The sequence below is a fragment of the Nerophis lumbriciformis genome, linkage group LG17 (genome assembly GCF_033978685.3).
Source record: "Nerophis lumbriciformis linkage group LG17, RoL_Nlum_v2.1, whole genome shotgun sequence".
Taxonomy (NCBI): domain Eukaryota; kingdom Metazoa; phylum Chordata; class Actinopteri; order Syngnathiformes; family Syngnathidae; genus Nerophis; species Nerophis lumbriciformis.
In genome coordinates, this window is record NC_084564.2 from 12,794,708 (window position 1) to 12,815,758 (window position 21,051).

Consider the following 21,051-nt stretch of genomic DNA (forward strand, 5'->3'; position numbering starts at 1 on the left):
TGTCAACTGAGTTTCGTTTTTTTAATGATTTCTGCCGGCGGTGTGCCTCCGGATTTTTCCAACGCAAAAAATGTGCCTTGGCTCAAAAAAGGTTGCAAAACACTGCCCTAGACAAGTCCTCTTGTTGAGTGATTCGTTGCATACACTACGTTTGAGGTCATGTTGAAGTATGTTAAACTAATCCATTTGTTTTGCAGTCTTATCGCACTTTACTTGAGTGCACACAGCCAGGGCGCCCCTGTGATCACCGCAGTGTCGGAGGGGGGAGGAAGGAGGACTGTGACGAGCAGGGTGGGGGGGAGGACACCGGCTCCATCCACCATCCACCATCCTCCATCCTCCATCCCTGCCTCCTCTCCCTCGGCGTGGAAGCACACGGCGGGCGGGCGTTCACACGCAGCAACAAAGGGGCTCACTGTCCATCTATGACATCCAATGAATACAGGAGTCATTGAAGGAAGTTTCACCTTTTTTTGGCTTCTGATTGCATCTTAAAGGTAGGATAAAAATGCACTTAAAAATTGCATTTAGTGGCTTTATATTGTATTTTGTGTTTATACTTTGCAAGAACGTCCATGCTTTTATACTGTGCTACTGTACAGCGTTACATTATTTCCCGTAATAGACTGAGAAATGTCCAGATTGTAAATGTCCGAACAAGAAGCATGGGATGGGTGTGACATGCCCCATGCTGTTTATGTGTCCTGGCAGCAGAATAGCTTGTATGAATAGGCGCTCAAAGACAACATCTGTTCCGTGACGCTGGTCAACCTCTTATTTGTTTGGATTTCGCATAGAAAGTATTTGAAATAGAAATAATCTGTCCCAGGGTCTGTGTCCAATATACCTATACCTTTGAATTGCAGGTAAACATTCATAACTCTCGTACAAATGTAAAAATAGCCTAACTACTGGATTAATAATACATCAAAACAACAGAACGCTGGATTTTTAATGGATGTTGCAGAAATTGCCTCACAAATGTATATTTTTAACATGTATAAGTGTTAAAAGAAGTTGACCGCTAAAGTAATTTTAATTGATACAAACAATATAGTAGTACCTCAACATCTGAGCTTAATTGGTTCTGTGACGGAGCTCTTAAATCAAAACACTTGTATCTCAAATCATTGAAGAAAAAAAACCTGCTCAATTTTAACATGTAACAAAAAACAAACCTTTTAGATAAGAAATATGGGACTAAACAATACAATAGATGTACTACTAACAATTACAGTATTTTTATGAATTCATGTAATAATAATGTAAAGCATTTACCTTGGAAAGTGGACTTCTAGAGCAGTGGTTCTTAACCTTGTTGAAGGTACCGAACCCCACCAGTTTCATATGCGCATTCACCGAACCCTTCTTTAGTGAAAAATAAAATGTTTTTTTTTTTCAAATTCAAGACAAAGTTATATGTTTTTGGTAACACTTTAGTATGGGGAACATATTCTAAGTAACAAAGACTTAATTTAGAGTTTTTTGGACACTAGGGGAACATATTCTAAGTAACAAAGACTTAATTTAGAGTTATTTGGTTAGGGCAGGGGTCAGCAACCCGCGGTTCCGCAGCCGCATGCGGCTCTTTGATCAGTCTGATGCGGCTCAGCTGAATACCTGCCAACCCTCACGATTTTTCCGGGAGATTCCCGAATTTCAGTGCCTCTCCCGGAAATCTCCCGGGGCAACCATTCTCAGATTTTCACCCGTACAACGATATTGAGGGCGTGCCGTGATGGCCCTGCCTTTAGCGTCCTCTACGACCTGTCATCGCGTCCGCTTTTTCACCATACTAACTGCATGCCGGCCCAGTCAAAAGTTGTATGCGGCTTCTGCATACACAGGTAAGTGACTGCAAGGCATACTTGATCAACACTCATACAGGTCACACTGAGGGTGGAGATATAAACAACTTTAACACTGTTACAAATATGCGCCACACTGTGAACCCACCCCAAACAAGAATGAAAAACACATTTTGGGAGAACATCCGCACCGTGACACAACATAAACTCAACAGAACAAATACCCAGAATCCCTTGCAGCCCAAACTCTTCCGGGCTAATTATTAGTAGATTGCACAGTACAGTACATATTCCGTACGATTGACCTCTAAATGGTAACACCCGAATACGTTTTTCAACTTGTTTAAGTCGGGGTCCACGTAAATCATGGGAGTTAAAAACGTTTTGTTGCGTGCAGAAATTTAATTTCATTTTCTCTACAGTCGTTCATTGATTTCATAAATGTAACTCATAATAGTTTGTTTATACATAGCACAAAGCAAAAAAAAACTTTATATGCACCGTTATTTCATTTTAAATTTCAAAAGAGTTTTTTGGCTCCCATTGTTTTCTTTAATTTGTAAAACGGGTCAAAATGGCTCTTTGAGTGGTAAAGGTTGCCAACCCCTGGGTTAGGGCTAGGGTTATAATAAGGCCATGCCGAGTTAAGAGCCAATATGTTACTAATTTGCATTTTAATAAGCAACTAATTAATGGTGAATATGTTCCCCATACTAAAGTGTTACCATGTTTTTTTACTGGTGCACAAAATGAACCGTGCATGAACATCACCTTGTTCAAAGAAAAAAACCAAAACAGTGCATAAACTCACAACAAATTACACACCTGCAAATCAGTGTGACTTCTGCTGTTGCCGTATCCGTAATACGCCGATAGGGAGAAGTTTTTATTCACACGATGAGTCGGGTGTGTCTTGACCTCCGCCGAACCCCTGAGCACGACTCACCGAACCCCTAGGGTTCGATCGAACCCAGGTTAAGAACCACTGTTCTAGAGTATCTCCTTCCAGGTTCGGCTCCGTCAAACACACCTTGACCAGCTTCTACATATTTTCATGAATAAATGTCTGGCGTTTTAGATAATATTTTAAGATTTCTGGCTGGCGTTGGACTAATTCTGCTTCAGTATGGTGTAGACGAGTAGTGCTACACTCGAATTGCTTCGCCAAGTTGGCGACAGGCTCAGTCATGTTTCTTTCTTTTATCCAATGCATATCATCCACTTTTTCTTTTTAGCACGGTCTTATACTTTTTTCCTTACTGTACCTCGGTTGAAAAAATAAAGGTACGCACAATCTCTAGCTGCAAGCTAATGCTAGCGAGTAAGACCAGATGTTTTAGGCGGATCCTATGGAGTTCACTCGGCCTTTTCTACCACAACTAATGGCGGGGATGCTTGTAACATAACATTTATCGAGCGACAGTTCTTATCTCAAACCATTTTTTAGTCAGGGCACTTTTATAAGTTGAGGTAGCACTAGGGATGTCCCGATCCAGGTTCTTGCACTTCCGATCCGATAACGATATTGTTTTTGCACTTCCGATCCGATACCGATACTGACCGATACCGATACTGGCCTATCCGAGCATGTATTAAAGTTTAAAGTTATTTAGCCTACTTAGTTGTCAGAATCATGTTGAAAAGGGTTTTAGTACTCTTGATAACAACTAGCCAGCTGAATTAGGGGAGTTTTGAATAATACACAATGGTTGGTAACAAGAAACTGACCTGTTTATTCAAGGATAAACACAAAATAGACAAAATTATACATGACAAACAGAAATGGCATCATTGAGCTAGGGCTGGGCGATATGGCTTTTTAATATTGCGATATTTTAAGGCCATATTGCGATACACAATATATATCTCGATATTTTGCCTTAGCCTTGAATGAACACTTGATGCATATAATCACAGCAGTATAATGATTCTATGTGTCTACATTAAAACATTCTTCTTCATACTGCATTAATATATGCTACTTTTAAACTTTCATGCAGAGAACGAAATCACAACTAAAAAAATCACTATTTTTTTCATACGGTGTTGATCTGGAAATGTTTGCCTCGGCATTTTCATAGTGTGGGCGTGTGGCACCGAATGGAGATACGCGTCTCGACAGACGTTACAATATTTGAACAATGATGACGGAAACTGTTTTCGCTGTCGTGTCCGTGTGTCCAAAATTGTTATGCACTTATTTTTTTATTTGATTTTGTGCGTGGCATAGATTTGCCGTGCGCAGAGCGCAATTGCACAGGCGCGCACCTTAGCGGCTGCGCTAGCATCACAGCTAACGTTAGCCATGCTGCTACCTCTCTGCTCGGGGAGGACGTATACGTATGTGACGTATGACGTGACAGTATGTGACGTGTGTAAGAAGGTGCGCTTGCTGTCTGTGAGAGGGAGACACAGGAAAGAGTGAGAAGAGCCTGTCGTGTAATGTCCGCAGCGAAAAGCAACTGCGTGAGAATCCACAGACCTGTGGATGTGTTGAAGGTGTGCTGGAAAATGCGGAACGGAAATTAGGGAGCAGCAGAAAAGTGAAATGTATTATTTAAATTGGTGCGTTGGAAAACACGGACCGGAGTTTATTTTTTTAAACTGAATCTGGATCGGCATTTTCCCATGCCTTGCCGATACGCATTTTTTTGCAAATATCGGCGGCCGACATCCCTAGGTAGCACTGTACAAACAAACAAGCTCAAGCTAGCAGTTAACATGAGCATAAGTGTCTGGATGTTGCACATTATTGTTCTACCGACAACTTATTGTGTTACTTCTGGAACATTTTCCCGATCACTTTAGTTAAGTTCCAAATTGAGATGTGTCAATTCTGTTTAAGGTTTCCTCTGCAGAGGGGAGTTTTCCTTTTTTTTGTCGCCAAAGTACTTCCATTCGTGAGCTTAGGGCTGGGCGATAAAACGATATCAACATATATCGCGATAGACACGTAATTTATAACAGTAAAACCTGTATTCGATAAAAAGTTTGATATATTTTCTTTTCTTCGTCGGAAGAAACCGGAAGTTGTGAAGCAATGTTGGTTGCACGAACAAAGGCAGGAAGTGATTACTGATCAGTGGGAGTCACACGTGAACTGCCAATCAGGTAACAGTATTAACTATCATGTTTTGTTGCGCCATCTTGTTGTCCCGCGGATGATTCTTCATGTCAACAGTATGGCAGTTTTTTTGTGTGTGGTCAGACCAAAGACCACACCACCTTAGCCACGTTCACCTTTGAGCCGGCACTAAACCTGCAGAAAATAGTTCTTCTCAGGTTTCTCTATCTCTCACTATTTCAGTGCACTATATTAAAGAATTCTTACATATTCCTTATTTTTGCACCTTAATTTTAAGTTGTTATGGTTAAGTGTTCAATGTGATTTTTTTAAAATGTTGTTGACATTGATTGTTTTCCAGGTTTGTGTTGACATTTTCTTTCCTCTCTGCCTTGATAGCTGAGGGGATATAATCAATGGAAGGTTAAATGAAAATGTTCACATTTACTGTTTTTTTTTCTTCCTAGACTGGTTCTTATTTTCAGTAGGTCATAAAAAATATCGATAGCTATTGATATTGACCGATGTAAAACACCTTCAGCGTGTACGGAAAGTATTCAAACCCCTTTAAATGTTTCAATATTTTTTATTGCAGCCATTTGTTTAAATCAAAAAAGTTCATTTTATGTCTCATTAGCACTCCATCTTGACAGAAAACAACAGAAATGTAGAATTTTTTGGAAATGTATTAAAAAAAAAAAAAAATATTCCGACCCCTTGCGCAATAATTTGTTGATGCACCTTTGGCAGCAGTTACAGCCTCGAGTCTTTTTGAATTTAATGCCATAAGCTTGGCACAAGGCAGTTTCAACCATTCCTCTTTGCGGCACCTCTCAAGCGCCATCAGGTTGGATGAGAAGTGTTAATTTTCGTACAGGATGTCTCTGTAAATTGCTGCATTCATCTTAGTCTAGTCAGGTAGCTGACCAAGAATCCGATGGTCACTCTTGTCGGAGCTACAGCATTCCTCTGTGGAGAAAGGAGAACCTTCCAGAAGACAACTATCTCTGCATCAATCCACCAATCAGGCCTGTATGGTAGAGTGGCCAAACGGAAGCCATTTTTTGTAAAAACTTTGCCAAAATGCACCTGAAAGTCTCTCAGACCATGAGAAACAAAATTCTCTGGTCTGATGAGACAAGATTGAAGTCTTTAGCGTGAATGCCAGGCATCATGTTTGGAGGAAACCAGGCACCACTCATCACCAGGCCAATAACATCCCTACAGTGAGGCATGCTGGTGGCAAGGGGATGGTTTTCAGCGGCAGGAACCGTGAGACTAGTCAGGATAGAGGGAAAGATAATTGCAGTAATGTACAGAGACATCCTCGATACAAACCAACGCTTCCCATCCAACCTAATGGAGCCTGGGGCTGGGAGGTGCTGCAAAGAGGAATGGGGAAGACTGGCCAAAGATAGGTGTGCCAAGCTTGTAGCATCGTATTCAAAAGCCTTGAGGCTGTAATTGCTGCCAAAGGTGCATCAACAAAGTATTGAGCAAAGGCTGTGAATACTTATGTACGTGTGATTTTTATTTTATTAAACTTGCAAAAAATTATACTTTTTTTTTTTTTTTCTGTCTAGGTGGGGTGCTGAGTGTACATTAACGAGAAATAAAATAAACATTTTTGATTTAAGCAAATGGCTGCAGTGAAACAAAGAGTGAAACATTTAAAGTGGTCTGAACACTTTCCGTACCCACTGTATATCGTGATACAATTTTTTAGACATAGTGCCCAGGCCTACCTGAGCTCTAGTTGTTTTTCTTTTATGTATCAGGAGTGCGCTTCTGGACCTGCTCCATAAGGAAAGTGCCTACACTTCACTTATTAGCGTTACCAGCATCTCTCTCTATCTTACAGGGTGTAAAAGCATCACAAAGCATGGAGCTGGAGCACTTTGACAGGCGGGACAAAACACAGAGGTACGCCCGCAGGGGTTCCAGAGGCAACGGGCTCCCCAGTCCCACTCACAGCGCCCACTGCAGCTTGTACAGAACCAAGACATTACAAGCGCTGACGTCGGAGAAGAAAGCCAAAAAGGTTCGCTTCTACCGCAACGGGGATCGCTACTTCCAAGGGGTTGTGTACGCCATTTCTCAGGAGAGATTCCGGTCCATCGACGCACTCCTGGCCGACCTCACGCGAGCGCTGTCTGATAACGTCAACCTACCCCAAGGGGTTCGGACCATATACTCCATTGATGGGACGACAAGGATTATGAGCATGGACCAACTGGTGGAAGGTGGGCTGTGTTCCTGAACAGGTGCACACTAATGCAAGTTCACGTAAAGCCAAATAAATGTCTTGTTGCATCTTCTGTAGGAGAAAGCTACGTGTGTGCCTCCTTCGAGCCCTACAAGACGGTGGAATACACCAAAAACGTCAACCCCAACTGGTCCGCAGCAGCGAAGACAGCCGCGTCTTCCCGCGACCCTCCTTCTCTTGGCAGCGCCAGAGCCGGATCTCCGGAGACTCGGGAAAGCAAAGACTTCATCAAGCCCAAACTGGTCACCATAGTTCGCAGCGGAGTGAAGCCTCGCAAGGCCGTGCGCGTCTTACTCAACAAGAAGACGGCGCATTCGTTCGAGCAGGTCATGACCGACATCACGGACGCCATTAAGTTGGACAGCGGCACCGTGAAAAGGCTGTTCACTGTTGATGGCAAGATGGTAGGTACCATGCAAGCCTCTTTTTCTTGTTTGGCAGCATAATTAGCCAGGTCATTACTTGTTTGTTAAGTTAGGTTATTTTATTATTACCCAAATATAAACTTTAGGGCTGCACAAAAAATAGTTTTTATATATATATATATATATATATATATATATATAGTCGAGGTTTCTGTGGTTTGTCCGTTATACAGTCCTCAATACCGGGGTAGAGTGGAATATACGTTAGGTCAGGAAAAAACACAAGAGGCTATATCATCCCTACAAGCCTGTTTCGCAGGATTTTATATATATGTATAAAATCCCCTGAGAGAAACCTGCAAAACAATATATATATATGTATATATATATATATATATGTCTTAATAAGGTTATCCAAAAAATAGTGCTCGATACCGTAGTAGAGCGCAATATATGTATGTGTGGGAAAAAAAATCACAAGACTATTTCATCTCTACAGGCCTGTTTCATGAGGGGGGGTACCCTCAATCATCAGGAGATTTTAATGGGAGCATTCACATACCATGGTTTATATAGGGCACAGAGTGGGTGGGTACAGGCTGGCGTAGGGGCGTGGTGATTGGCTAGGAGGTGTTTCCGTCTGTGGCGGCATGCTGTTACAATTTCGCTGCGCTTGTTGAGGGATGACAGGTCTGGACGGTAAATAATAAACAGTTTCTCTTTCAAGCATAGGTTGCATCTTTTATTACCACTATTGTAAGGTGTGCTGGATGCAAGAATTTGCCATGTTATTGAATATTCAACATTATTGTCTTTGAGGTCCCAAATGTGTTTGCTGAGTTCTGTAGTATTCCGCAGGTTTTGGTTCCTGAAAGAAGCCTTGTGATTGTTCCATCTGGTTTTGAATTCTCCCTCGGTTAATCCTACATATGTGTCGGATGTGTTAATGTCCTTGCGTATTACCTTAGATTGGTAGACAACTGATGTTTGTAAGCACCCCCCGTTGAGAGGGCAATCAGGTTTCTTTCGACAGTTACAGCCTTTGTTGGTTTTGGAGTCGCTCTGTCCGGGGGCCGACGGCTCATTTGCAATTGTTTTGTTGTGGTTTGAGATGATTTGTCGTATATTGTTCATGCAGCTGTAGCTCAATTTAATGTTGTTCTTGTTGAATACTTTTCTTAGGGTGTTGTCTTTGGGAAAGTGTTTGTCAATCAGATTGAGGAATTTGTGTCCAATGTTAGTTGAGACGTTTTTGCTGTATGGGGGGTTGTACCAGATGATGTCGTTTCGTTTTCTGTTCTTTTTTGGCTGGTTTCCTGGCGTGGGTTCATAGGTGAGGGTGAAATTGTATCCGCTTTCATCAAGGGCTTTTTGGTACGGGGGGGTTGCTTGGTCAAATTCAGCTTTGCTAGATGACAGCATCGATAGCCTTTTATTAATTCCGGTAGGTATTCTTTTCGTGGTGGTGGGTGGGTGGTTGCTGTCATGGTGCACATATTGGAGTGTTGTTGTGTTGGGTTTCGTGAATGGTTGGTAGCTGTTATTTCTCAGGTTGAAAGTGACGTCAAGGAAGTTGACGGTTTGCTTGTTGGCTTCAATCGTGATCCGTAGGCCGTTCTCTTTGAAAATTTGGCATATATATATATATATATATATATATATATATATATATATATATATATATATATATATTGTTTTACAAGCCTGTTTCGCAGGATTTTATATATATGTATAAAATCCCCTGAGGGAAACCTGCAAATATATATATATTGTTTTGCAGGTTTATATATAATATATATATATATATATATATATATATATATATATATATATATATATATATATATATATATATATATATATTGTTTTGCAGGTTTCCCTCAGGGGATTTTATACATATATATAAAATCCTGCGAAACAGGCTTGTAGGGATGATATAGCCTCTTGTGTTTTTTCCTGACCTAACGTATATTCCACTCTACCCCGGTATTGAGGACTGTATAACGGACAAACCACAGAAACCTCGACTATATATATATAAATATATATATATATATATATATATATATATATATATATATACATACACGTTAGGTCAGGAAAAAACACAAGAGGCTATATCATCCCTACAAGCCTGTTTCGCAGGATTTTATATATATGTATAAAATCCCCTGAGGGAAACCTGCAAAACAATATATATATATATATATATATATATATATATATATATATATATATATATATATATATACACACACACACACACACACGTTTTTAGGCTATCTCCATGTAACCAGAAGTTTTCTGACCTGTAATCTGTTCTTAAACCCTTTTTCATAATTATTATACCAAATAATACATTGCGAAAATCAGTTTGAATAAAGAACCGATTCTGAATCAAATCGTTACCCCAGGAATCAAAATCAGATTGAATAGTTTAGGTGCCCAAAGATTCCCACTCCTAGTGAACTTGTTTTGCAGCCAGCAAAATCAGGACATCCATCAAACATACAGTAAATCTCATGCGTGCAATGCAAAGACTAACAGTACCACATAACAAGCAATACAAACACTTGGTTTGATTATAAATTGTAAAATGTATTCAAAGTTCCCCATAAAGAGGATAGAATATAAAATCACCATCTGATAAAGTTTGGGACAAGCCAGAATAAAATACCATACATAAATTAATAAATGACACACAAAAAACTTGTTTGCACTTATATATTCACAAATTGTGTGATAAATCTTATTTCTTGTGTTTTGATTAAGAGTTCACTTTCACAGGCCTTTGAACCAGTTCAGAGACTTGTTTTCTTAAACATACATCCACTGGGGATGGTAAATTAGATTTCCAGGGCTCGGTTTAATGTACCGGTACTTCCTGCCAGTGCGGAAGTTAGATGGATGTATCCGCTAAAACGCCTGGTGATCAATTTCATTTAGTGACTTTACTGTCATGTTCTTCTTTTCCTCTGTACCGAAACAACTTCTGTAATTTATATTACTTTATATTACTTGACAGTATTGTCATATGACATTTTATTTAACTCATTCACTAATGAACAACGCAATTACATCCCACTGAGTTCTTTAACGCAGCATGTCCACAAACTCGTGACTGTGCTCAGGACATTATTACAAAATATAAAAAAAAACCTCTTCCCTTCGTCTCTGATGGTGTTCATGGTTTCCATGGTGACATGGTTTCCTGAGCCGGTTGCTAAGGAACTGCTGCAGAGCGGTGCAGTGGCCGGTGATATCAGCGCTGTAAGTGTAGTAGTGTGTGTGAAAGGGCTGTGGGATGCGGCGGTAGCAAGATGGAGCACATGGCCAAGTTCTAATCCCACCATCCCAACACGGGACCCATTTCTGCAATTTTGTGTAGAAGGAACAGCTGGCGCCTTGCATGAGACTAGAGCAAATAAAAATCAGCTTTCAGTGAGATTATTGCTTAGATCCCCTGGCTATTTGAGTTGTTGCAATGTTAGCATTCTGCTGCACCCTTAATATAATAATGAATCCCCTTTGCTTGCCACTACATACTCGCTGTGTACTGACAAACCTTTACTCTGTGTGTCACAGTGCTTGTATTGGAGGTTAGAAAGTACAGTTTTAACTATGAGGCAATTAATTGGGTGCTCTTTAGTGGGTAGAAGATGGGCAAACTGACCCGTGCAGGCAAGACTACAATGGCATGCTGGGAGCCAGCTGTTAAAATGTAAACATTTGCATGACCGAGTTGTCCTGAGGTGGCTTGTGGCATCTCGCACCCCACATGTAATGGATGCGGCTTTGCCCCGCCGCTCTGTAATTGTATTATGCACACGTCTCTATGTTAATGTCAACGTTTTTTTCTGCACCCGAGGACGCATACTTGCTCACTCCTCTATTGTGAAATAATGCAAAAGTAATGCGAGTCAAGCATTACATAACCAACATTTTTATGGCACCCTAACTTATCTTTATCAGCATATTTCTGCACTCTGATTAAGTCATACATACACACAAAGACAATATCGGTCTATTAGAGCAGTGGTCCCCAACCTTTTTGTAGCTGCGGACCGGTATGTTTTTTTTAAATGTATGTATTTATTTTTTTGTCATAAAGAAATACAATCATGTGTGCTTACGGAGTGTATCCCTGCAGACTGTATTGATCTATATTGATATATAATGTATATATTGTGTTTTTTATGTTGATTTAAAAAAACAAAAACAAAAAAAAAACATTTTATTTTTTTAAATTTCTTGTGCGGCCCGGTACCAATCGGTCCACGGACTGGTACTGGGCCGCGGCCCGGTGGTTGGGGACCACTGTATTAGAGTGCATACAAAACAGTAGCATCTCCTCTCAAATGAATTCCACTCCCTGTTGAGCAGGAGTGTCCAAACTGCGGCCCACAGCTATTTTTCTTAACAGTTCTAAAAAATACTATTACAAAAAAAACACAGAAAAGTGGAGTAAAAGAGCATAAACACAAAGCTGCCATGCAGGCTGTTCTTTTCTTTAAATCTGTCATTGCTCAAAAAAATAATGAATCAAAATCAATGTTGTTATGAATTATTGTCCTATTGAAGACTCCGATTACTTAACATCAAATATTCCAATTTAAAATATTTTTAAGAGAAAATATTACATGTTTTGAGTCGTTGCCATAAAAATTAAGTTTTTTTTTATGACAAAAAGGGCATAAAACAAACAAACCAAAAAAAATAAATTAATAAAAACCTATAATTGACTGATAGATCTGAAGTTGATCTGGAGATTTAAGTGTTGAAAGTAAAAAAAGAAAAATAATGTATGACTCAGTTTTAACATTTTTATGAGTTGGGCAGTACCCTTTTGGATATCTAAGAATTTAGGTGGGATTTTTTTAACTGTTATTGCTCAAACAATAATAATGAATCAAATTGTTGTTAAGAACTATTGACCTATTAAAGGCTCAAATTACTTCACATCAAATATTCCACTTTAATTGGAGGGTGGATATATTGTAAATGTTGTGTTTTTGCCATAACAAACAGGGTTTTATTTTTAAAAAAAATACAACTTTATATCGATTTATAGCACTGAAGTTGATCTAGAGATTTAACCATAAAAATATTATATATGACGTATTTGTTCACACGAGACTGAGACCCTTCTGGGTATCCGGGACCAAACTTAAGTGGAGCCCTATAGATGGAAAAAACCCTGATGTTTTGTAACGGTGCTTTGATTTTTCAGTGTGCGTCCCTCAGTAAAAGTTTGACACCCCTGCTGTAGAGGAGATACTTTGTGCTATTATTTCCTTATCCCAATTGTGAACTCAGTGACTGTTACTAAATGAGGAAGAAGGAGATGCGTTTGCTCGCTGTGACTTGGCTGTTGAACACAGGAGATGTTCCCTGTCATCCTCACCCAGGAGCCCAGAAATAGTTTTATTTTAAAGCCACAACTTAGGCATCATCTTCATATTAATTGCGATATTGCATCAGAAAATGTAAATGTCTTTTATAAAGATGAAAGTTTTCGAAAATAGCTTTTCGTAGTTGGTGCTACCCGAGGGCTAAATATAGAAGGGGCTAGATAAGAAGTGCAATTAGCAGGGCTGAACATGTGACTGTGCTTGTATTCAGATAACTAAACAGGATCTAGGGAATTCTAAAATGCAGCACTTTTATTTTTGCCTGGATCATCTTGATGACACCAAAGTATTTCTCAAGAGTGTAGACTCCGGTATAAAACACTTAGATCTTTTTAGGAATTTACTGTGAAAATGAGTCCGGTTTCTCTGGCGTGCTGACCGGCCGACCGCCGCGCTCAGTCTCTCACTTCAAACAAACGTTTCAACACCGCGTAGAGCGCCACCTGTCCATTGGCTCTCTCGTGCGTCACACGCCTCATAATGATGACCTTCTTTGACACCAGATAAGTCATTTGGTTCAAATGATTTAAAAGTGAGCCAGTCGATAATTGCACGTGATGCTGGGATAGGGTGGGGGCAGGCCTGATGGAGCCAGCAGGCACAAGTGATCAATAAAAAGCAGCACCATCACAACTGGCCTACATACACTGAGCATTTGCACGTCTGTTGTGAGGATGCCTTATTATGATTCACGCTTGTTTGGTTTTCACTGGTCAGCACTCCCTGTTTTCTTCTCTTTTTTTTTCTGGTCTCCTTGGCAACGCTCCCCTCCCTATGGGAGCCAGACAGCACACCAGTGGGGGGCAGGGGTCCATCTGAGTCGGTGGGCGTGTCTGGTGTGCAAAAGCCCACATTAAACCAATATATACATTGTCTGGCAGACCTTTTTGGTTGAGATTTAATAAAGCCACTCCCTTTTGCTCATTTGCTTATTTTATGTAAGATTCAGACAATAGAAATGATTAGGGGTGCTAAAAAAAATCCTAACCTCCTAATGTTCCAGAATCAATTTAAAATATATATCCTTTTTTTTTTGCGGTTAAATTTTTTTTTTAAGAATCAATCTTTTTGACTAAAAACAATCAAGTGTTTTTGATATTAATAATAATATTATTATTATTATTATTATTATTGATACTGTTGCTTTTAATCATTTATGTTCCTTTTTTTTAGTGTTGAACTTTTAATAAAATTGTTAATAGAATTGGCAAGTCTTCTCAATTGCTTTGTAAATTTCTATTGTTAGTACTTATTATTCTTTATAAGTATTGTAAAAATGGATTGGATAGGAGTTGGAGTTGCCCTATCTTTTTTTATTAAATGTAATAACATTTTGAGATTTTGTAAATACATTTTAAAAATAGACTTTAAAAATAGACTTTAAAAAGGCGGGTTTTTTTACACCAACATTGCGCATGTAAGTCGCATGTCAGCATCCAAGACGGTGTTTTGTAAACTGTAACCTGTTTGGAAAAGTTTTTATTTTTTTATTTATATACCGGTACCAAATAATATATTACGAGAATCATGTTGAATCGAGAATCGATTCTGAATCAAATTGAATCATGAAGGGCCCAAAAATTCCCACTTCTATAAATTTATATTTGAGCCATTAGATAAAAAGGATTGATTTTAAGGACATTATGTTGGGTTTCTGGTGTGGCCTTCACTTACATTGTGTATCCTTGCAAAGAACCTCCTAATATTGACACTTAAATTATGAATAATGTATTATAATGCTCTGAACGCTTCTAGTAGGTTTTGTTTTCCCTGTCATCATCTGCTCTCTTGATATCTTGCCATTCGGAACGCTTGTTTTGCCACCCACTTACACAATACATGTATTAAATCTTCAGTTTACGGAGACTTTTTGAAGTCGCCAAATCAAATCCATAAGCACTAACTGCTTTGGTTATGATGGCAGGGGTGCTCTCCCTGTGAGAGCAAACAAAGGAACAGTAGTTAAGAGTATCAATAACCGCTTTTAAGGAGAAGGTCAGGACTCCATCAGTGTTATTTATTTATGAGCTGGCTTTAGCTTCCTTTTAATGAGAAAATAAGCTGCATCCACTAAGACATTAGTTTATTTTCCATTAAAAAAAGTGATATTTATGTTGATACAGACGTTATTCCTTGCAGGTAACATGCCTTCAGGACTTTTTTGGGGAGGACGACATATTCTTTGCTTGTGGGCCCGAGAAGTATCGATACCAAGACGACTTCAGTTTGGATGAGAGTGGTAAGTGTTGTCTTTGTAGATTGATATCACGGTAAATGCTCGTTTATCGTGGCAAATTGGTTCCAGGCTTAACCGTGGTAAACACATTTTCGAGAAGTAGGATTGTTATAAATAAAATCGGATATTTTCATTGTTAGAGCAAAATAACTGTTTATGAGCATCTAGATATTTTTTTAACAAAATTAGAGCCCTCTAAACATGAACTAAAACACAAATTGTCACTTGAACACTAATTTGACCTAATATAGTAACCTTGAGTGTGTTCTTCTGTAGATTACAACGGGTCCTCCGAGTGTCATTGCTATGGCTGTCGCCCAGTCACTAAGACACGGCCAGTACATGAAAATATTTCATCCTATCCTGGGTAATTCCTCTTAGTTAGAACTGGCCGTGTACGCGCCAAAAACTTTGTCAACTTGACAGTTGCAGCTACGATCATTAGCCATGTTGTTAACATTCCGTGTTGTCAGTCCACATGGCTCACAAGGCTCACCAATGTTATGTGGAGCTGCCATTGGTGTCAAAGATTAAATGTATCCTTGAATCACTAGAGTTCACATCCACTTAGCATTGCCCGTACAGCTGATGATGGCTGATAACAGTCTTGTATTAAGTGGCGCGCCGATACTGCTACATCTCGTCTTTTGACAGTACTCACCAATGGAGATGTGTCATTGATGAGAGTTGAAGATGTAGTGCATCAAAAAGTTGTTCAATTTGATTGTAGCGGTAAAGATACAGTAGCGCCAAGATTTACCGCCGTGTTGTTAGTAGTGTTCACCTTTAACCCAGAAACGGAAGTCCTGCTTGATGTTAATCTTTATCAATCGCCACAACATAATTAAAAATAAGACAAATATTGCACTGACATACAGTACAAGACATAAATATGACTCAATTTACCACTTTATTTAGGCTAGTTATATGTAAAATATGCTTAATTGTTGTCTGTTTTGAAGCAATCATATTTATTTTATATTGTTTTTATATGTATTTATTTTTTGTTTTTATTCAGTCATTGGTGGAGCTAAGGATAATATTTGAATATTGTTTTTAATATTGTTGTGCAGCACTTTGGAAACATTTTGTTGTTTAAATGTGCTATATAAATAAAGTGGATTGGATTGGATCACGTGACAAGGTAGGACTGTATTGTTATTATTATTATTATACTCTACTGTTAAATGAAACATGACATTAACATGCAGCAAGCAGGGTTTCCCCCATATTGCCAACATACCTGTGGCGGCGGGGGCGTGGTCAACATGATGTCATTGTATAATTTGCCTAATCTGCAATGATGCATATATTTTCTTTAAAAAATTTATGCATATTTTTAAAAATGAATCTGTGGTATTACCAATTAATATCAACTTTTTTTTTGTTTATATTGATTTGCTCTATTTTTTAATTGCTGCTGCTTATTGTACAATTTACTTGGATCATTTTTCAAGTTTTTAGAGACTTCTCCAATTCTTTTAGTGATTTTTCTTTAATGAAAACAACTGGCGACGGCGTGGCGAAGTTGGGGGAGTGGCCGTGCCAGCAACCTGAGGGTTCCCGGTTCGATCCCCACCTTCTACCAACCTTGTAACGTCCGTTGTGTCCTTGAGCAAGACACTTCACCCTTGCTCCTGATGGGTCGTGGTTAGCGCCTTGCATGGCAGCTCCCGCCATCAGTGTGTGAATGTGTGTGTGGGTGAATGTGGAAAAAAAATAAAAATAAAATAAAAATAAAAAAAGGGCAGCACGGTGAAAAAGGGGTTAGTGCGTCTGCCTCACAATACGAAGTTGCTGAGTAGTCTGGGGTTCAATCCCAGGCTCCGGATCTTTCTGTGTGGAGTTTGCATGTTCTCCCCGTGATTGCGTGGGTTCCCTCCGGGTACTCCGGCTTCCTCCCACCTCCAAAGACATGCACCTGGGGATAGGTTGATTGGCAACACTAAATTGGCCCTAGTGTGTGAATGTGAGTGTGAATGTTGTCTGTCTATCTGTGTTGGCCCTGCGATGAGGTGGCGACTTGCCCAGGGTGTACCCCGCCTTTCGCCCGATTGTAGCTGAGATAGGCTCCAGCGCCCCCCGCGACCCCAAAAGGGAATAAGCGGTAGAAAATGGATGGGATGGATGGATGGAAAACAACTGGCAACAAATTTAGCATCTTTTTCTGGTGTTATTGAAGACTGTATTTGTGTTTGGAGACTCTTTACGTCTGTCACTCAATGCATGCGACGAACAGCGAGCCTGACATCCCATCTGCTTCACACTGCTGCTCCAACTGCATTTTCTTTCCTTGTCTTCTTACTGTCTTCTCCATATTTGCACATTGCACATTATGTAGATTGCTGTCTGCGAGTATATCTTGGATACATGCTGCGTTCACTACAGACAGTCGCGTATGTATTGCTTACGACATCACAACATCTGGTTTCGGCATCGCTGTTTTGGTGATCAAAGTATTTTTCGGCGGCCGAATTCCAGTGCATCAATAGCCAATAGTGTGCAAATAATAGGCTTTATAATATATATATATATATATATATACTTTAATTCCTAAAAAAAAAAAGGCGGTTGTTAAAGGACCGGAACTGATGTGTACGCTGTGGCGCAGTTGCATCCAGGATAAATAAAACTAACGTACTGTAGATCCACGCTAATGTCCGTGTCTCCTCTACTTAACAGCCATAAAAAGATTTAAAAAAACAACAACAACAAAAATATATATATTAAATATATGTATATATATATTTGTTTTAACTGTTTTGCAAATATATAAACAAGGTTAATTGTTTTTTGCCATTCCTTTATTTTAAATGGACAACATTAAAATGTTTGTAATAGCTGAATGAGCAGCACAGTTACAGTAAAAATACATATTTATGAATGAGTCATTTTTGTTGTTCGTAAGCACTTGCTTAGAATAACTTAAGCTGCATTTAGAAGTTGATGGAAAAATTACAGACATTAAATATGTGTACGCTTTATTATCCGATTAACCGACGAATCGTTAAGATAATCGTTGACTAATCAAAATAATCGTTAGTTGCAGCCCAAGACCAAAAACAAGGTTTGCTTAACCTTGCATCCAGATTATTATTATTATTATTATCATTATGCCTCTTTTCGGTGTTAAATGAATGCAGACTCAGCCACCTGTAACAAGTGCAAATCGGGATTGTGATATTGTGTAAAAGTAACATCATGTAATTTATGTAGCGACCTGACAGAGGCATTCTGTAGTCTGACATTATTTTTACACTTTATTGCCGCACTCCTCACAGCAGCTGCACAACTCTCTCTCATAATGCAACCAATACAGTCACGACAAACAAGATGCATTCATGAACCTTGGAATTCTGATCATCAACAGTACATCACAAGCACAAAAGTTTTTTTCCCACATTTTCTGTTTTGTTTTTTGCTGCAATAATTTTTAAAATTAGTTGCAGATTTTATTTTGTATTGTTAAACTTATTTTGTTGAACTTGCGTGTCACAAAAATCAGTCAAAGTAAACAAGGCGCATGTTTACCATTTAAGGCGTATGTTTTCCATTTAAGTACCAAGTTCCAAGTACCGTTTCAGACGCAGTTTAAGCACAATTGTAGTTACAAAAGTACCGATTTGGCAGCAATATCGAAAATACACATTACTAGACTAATGCAGAACATATAACTGTAATTAACATTAAAAGGTAAACTCACAGCATCCTTATTGGTTTCTTTACTTTACAGACTGCAGGGTGGCCAAGTCTTCATCCTACGGTCGACTTCCGTCTGTGCACGGCCGCTGTTCTCCAAGAAGTGGCGGAATGTCCCGCAGGAGCAAGTCTCCCTCATCTACTGGCTCTGGTGAGTCAAAGGCAGGATGTGGAGAAAGCAAAAGTTGTTGAAATTTCAATTTACATCTGAATTTTTATTTTTAATTGTTGTCCTACCCAATAGTTAACGGGACAGCAGGAAGCCAGCTGTCAACCCCTCGGTCTGGAAAATCCCCCTGTCGCTCTCCGACTAGTCCTGCAAGCCTCAGGAGACATCAGGTCAGACACACCATTTTATTACAGCACCAGATCACAATTTTTCCATTGTCTTCTTCTTCTTTTTTGTAGGGTTCTCAGCACAGCAGTTCGTCCCTCTCTTTAGCCTCCACCAAGGTGTGCAGCTCTATGGATGAAGGAGACGGACCCAGCAGTGAAGGTGAGGTCACTGCTGTCAAACTCAAGGCCTGCCACATCATTTTAAATGGCCTGCAGAAGCCAGGAAATAGCATGCGTCAATAAAGTAATCTTATTTAATGTCTTCGTTCTTGCTATTTTGACAGAAAACATATATGTACTACATGAAATTTAATACATTTTAAACTTTAATATTATTCAAAACTGCATTTTTTGGTTAAAATAAAATAAAAATCTATCTGTGTTGGCCCTGCGATGAGGTGGCGACTTGTCCAGGTTGTACCCCGCTTTCTACCCGAATGCAGCTGATAGGCTCCAGCCACCCCTTGACCCCAAGAGGGACAAGCAGTAGAAAATGGATGGATAAATTATCTGCTTGATTTATGACTTCAAAGCAAGTTATCCATCGAATTGTACACTGTAAAAATTACAATACATTTTAGTGTAAAATTAACTGTTTTTTACAACATTACTGTAAATTGACAAAACACTACCTTTGTTTTTTTAAAGCTACCAGTTTTTTTTAACCTTAAAATCTATGGTTGTTCTTACGGTGTATTACTGTAAATGTAAAAACAGTGCCACTTTTTTTTTACGGTAAAAGACTGGAAGCTCAGTTGCCAGAATAAAAAAAAAAACCAGTGGTACTGTTTTTCCATTTACAGTATCAATCAATCAATCAATGTTTATTTATATAGCCCTAAATCACAAGTGTCTCAAAGGGCTGCACAAGCCACAACGACATCCTCGGTACAAAGCCCACATAAGGGCAAGGAAAAACTCACCCCAGTGGGACGTCGATGTGAATGACTATGAGAAACCTTGGAGAGGACCGCATATGTGGGTAACCCCCCCCCCCCAGGGGAGACCGAATGCAATGGATGTCGAGTGGGTCTGACATAATATTGTGAGAGTCCAGTCCATAGTGGATCCAACATAATAGTAAGAGTCCAGTCCATAGTGGGGCCAGCAGGACGCCATCCCGAGCGGAGACGGGTCAGCAGCGCAGAGATGTTCCCAGCCGATGCACAGGCGAGCGGTCTACCCCGGGTCCCGACTCTGGACAGCCAGCACTTCATCCATGGCCACCGGACCTGTGCCCCCCCCCCCCCCCCCCCCCTCCCTCCACAAGAAAGAGGGGAGCAGAGGAGAAAAAAGAAACGGCAGATCAACTGGTCTAAAAGGGGGGTCTATTTAAAGGCTAGAGTATACAAATGAGTTTTAAGATGGGACTTAAATGCTTCTACTGAGGTAACATCTCTAATTGTTACCGGGAGGGCATTCCATAGTACTGGAGCCCGAATAGAAAACGCTCTATAGCCCGCAGACTTTTTTTGGGCTCTGGGAATCACTAATAAGCCGGAGTTCTTTGAACGCAGATTTCTTGCCGGGACATATGGTACATTACAATCAACAAGATAGGACGGAGCTAGACCGTGTAGTATTTTATACGTAAGTAGTAAAACCTTAAAGTCACTTCTTAAGTGCACAGGAAGCCAGTGCAGGTGAGCCAGTATAGGCGTAATATGATCAAACTTTCTTGTTCTTGTCAAAAGTCTAGCAGCCGCATTTTGTACCAATTGTAATCTTTTAATGCTAGACATAGGGAGACCCGAAAATAATACGTTACAGTAGTCGAGACGAGACGTAACGAACACATGAATAATGATCTCAGCGTCGCTAGTGGATAAAATAGAACGAATTTTAGCGATATTACGGAGATGAAAG

The 21,051-nt window shown here is 39.6% G+C and overlaps 1 protein-coding gene across 2 annotated transcripts in view; it reads left to right on the plus strand.

Moving 5' to 3' along the window:
• The first annotated feature begins 244 nt into the window (after positions 1–244).
• Positions 245–21,051, plus strand: part of LOC133614519 (serine/threonine-protein kinase DCLK1-like) — a 33,440-nt gene continuing 12,633 nt past the window's right edge. Inside the window, exons 1-7 of one of the 2 annotated variants that reach the window (XM_061972522.1) lie at positions 245–497; positions 6,734–7,115; positions 7,196–7,542; positions 15,054–15,153; positions 18,884–19,000; positions 19,094–19,188; positions 19,258–19,345. In XM_061972522.1, coding sequence (XP_061828506.1) covers positions 6,755–7,115; positions 7,196–7,542; positions 15,054–15,153; positions 18,884–19,000; positions 19,094–19,188; positions 19,258–19,345 — 1,108 coding nt within the window. In that variant the 5' untranslated portion in view covers positions 245–497; positions 6,734–6,754. The remainder of the gene's footprint in view (positions 498–6,733; positions 7,116–7,195; positions 7,543–15,053; positions 15,154–18,883; positions 19,001–19,093; positions 19,189–19,257; positions 19,346–21,051) is intronic. The other variant, XM_061972523.1, reaches the window with a different exon arrangement.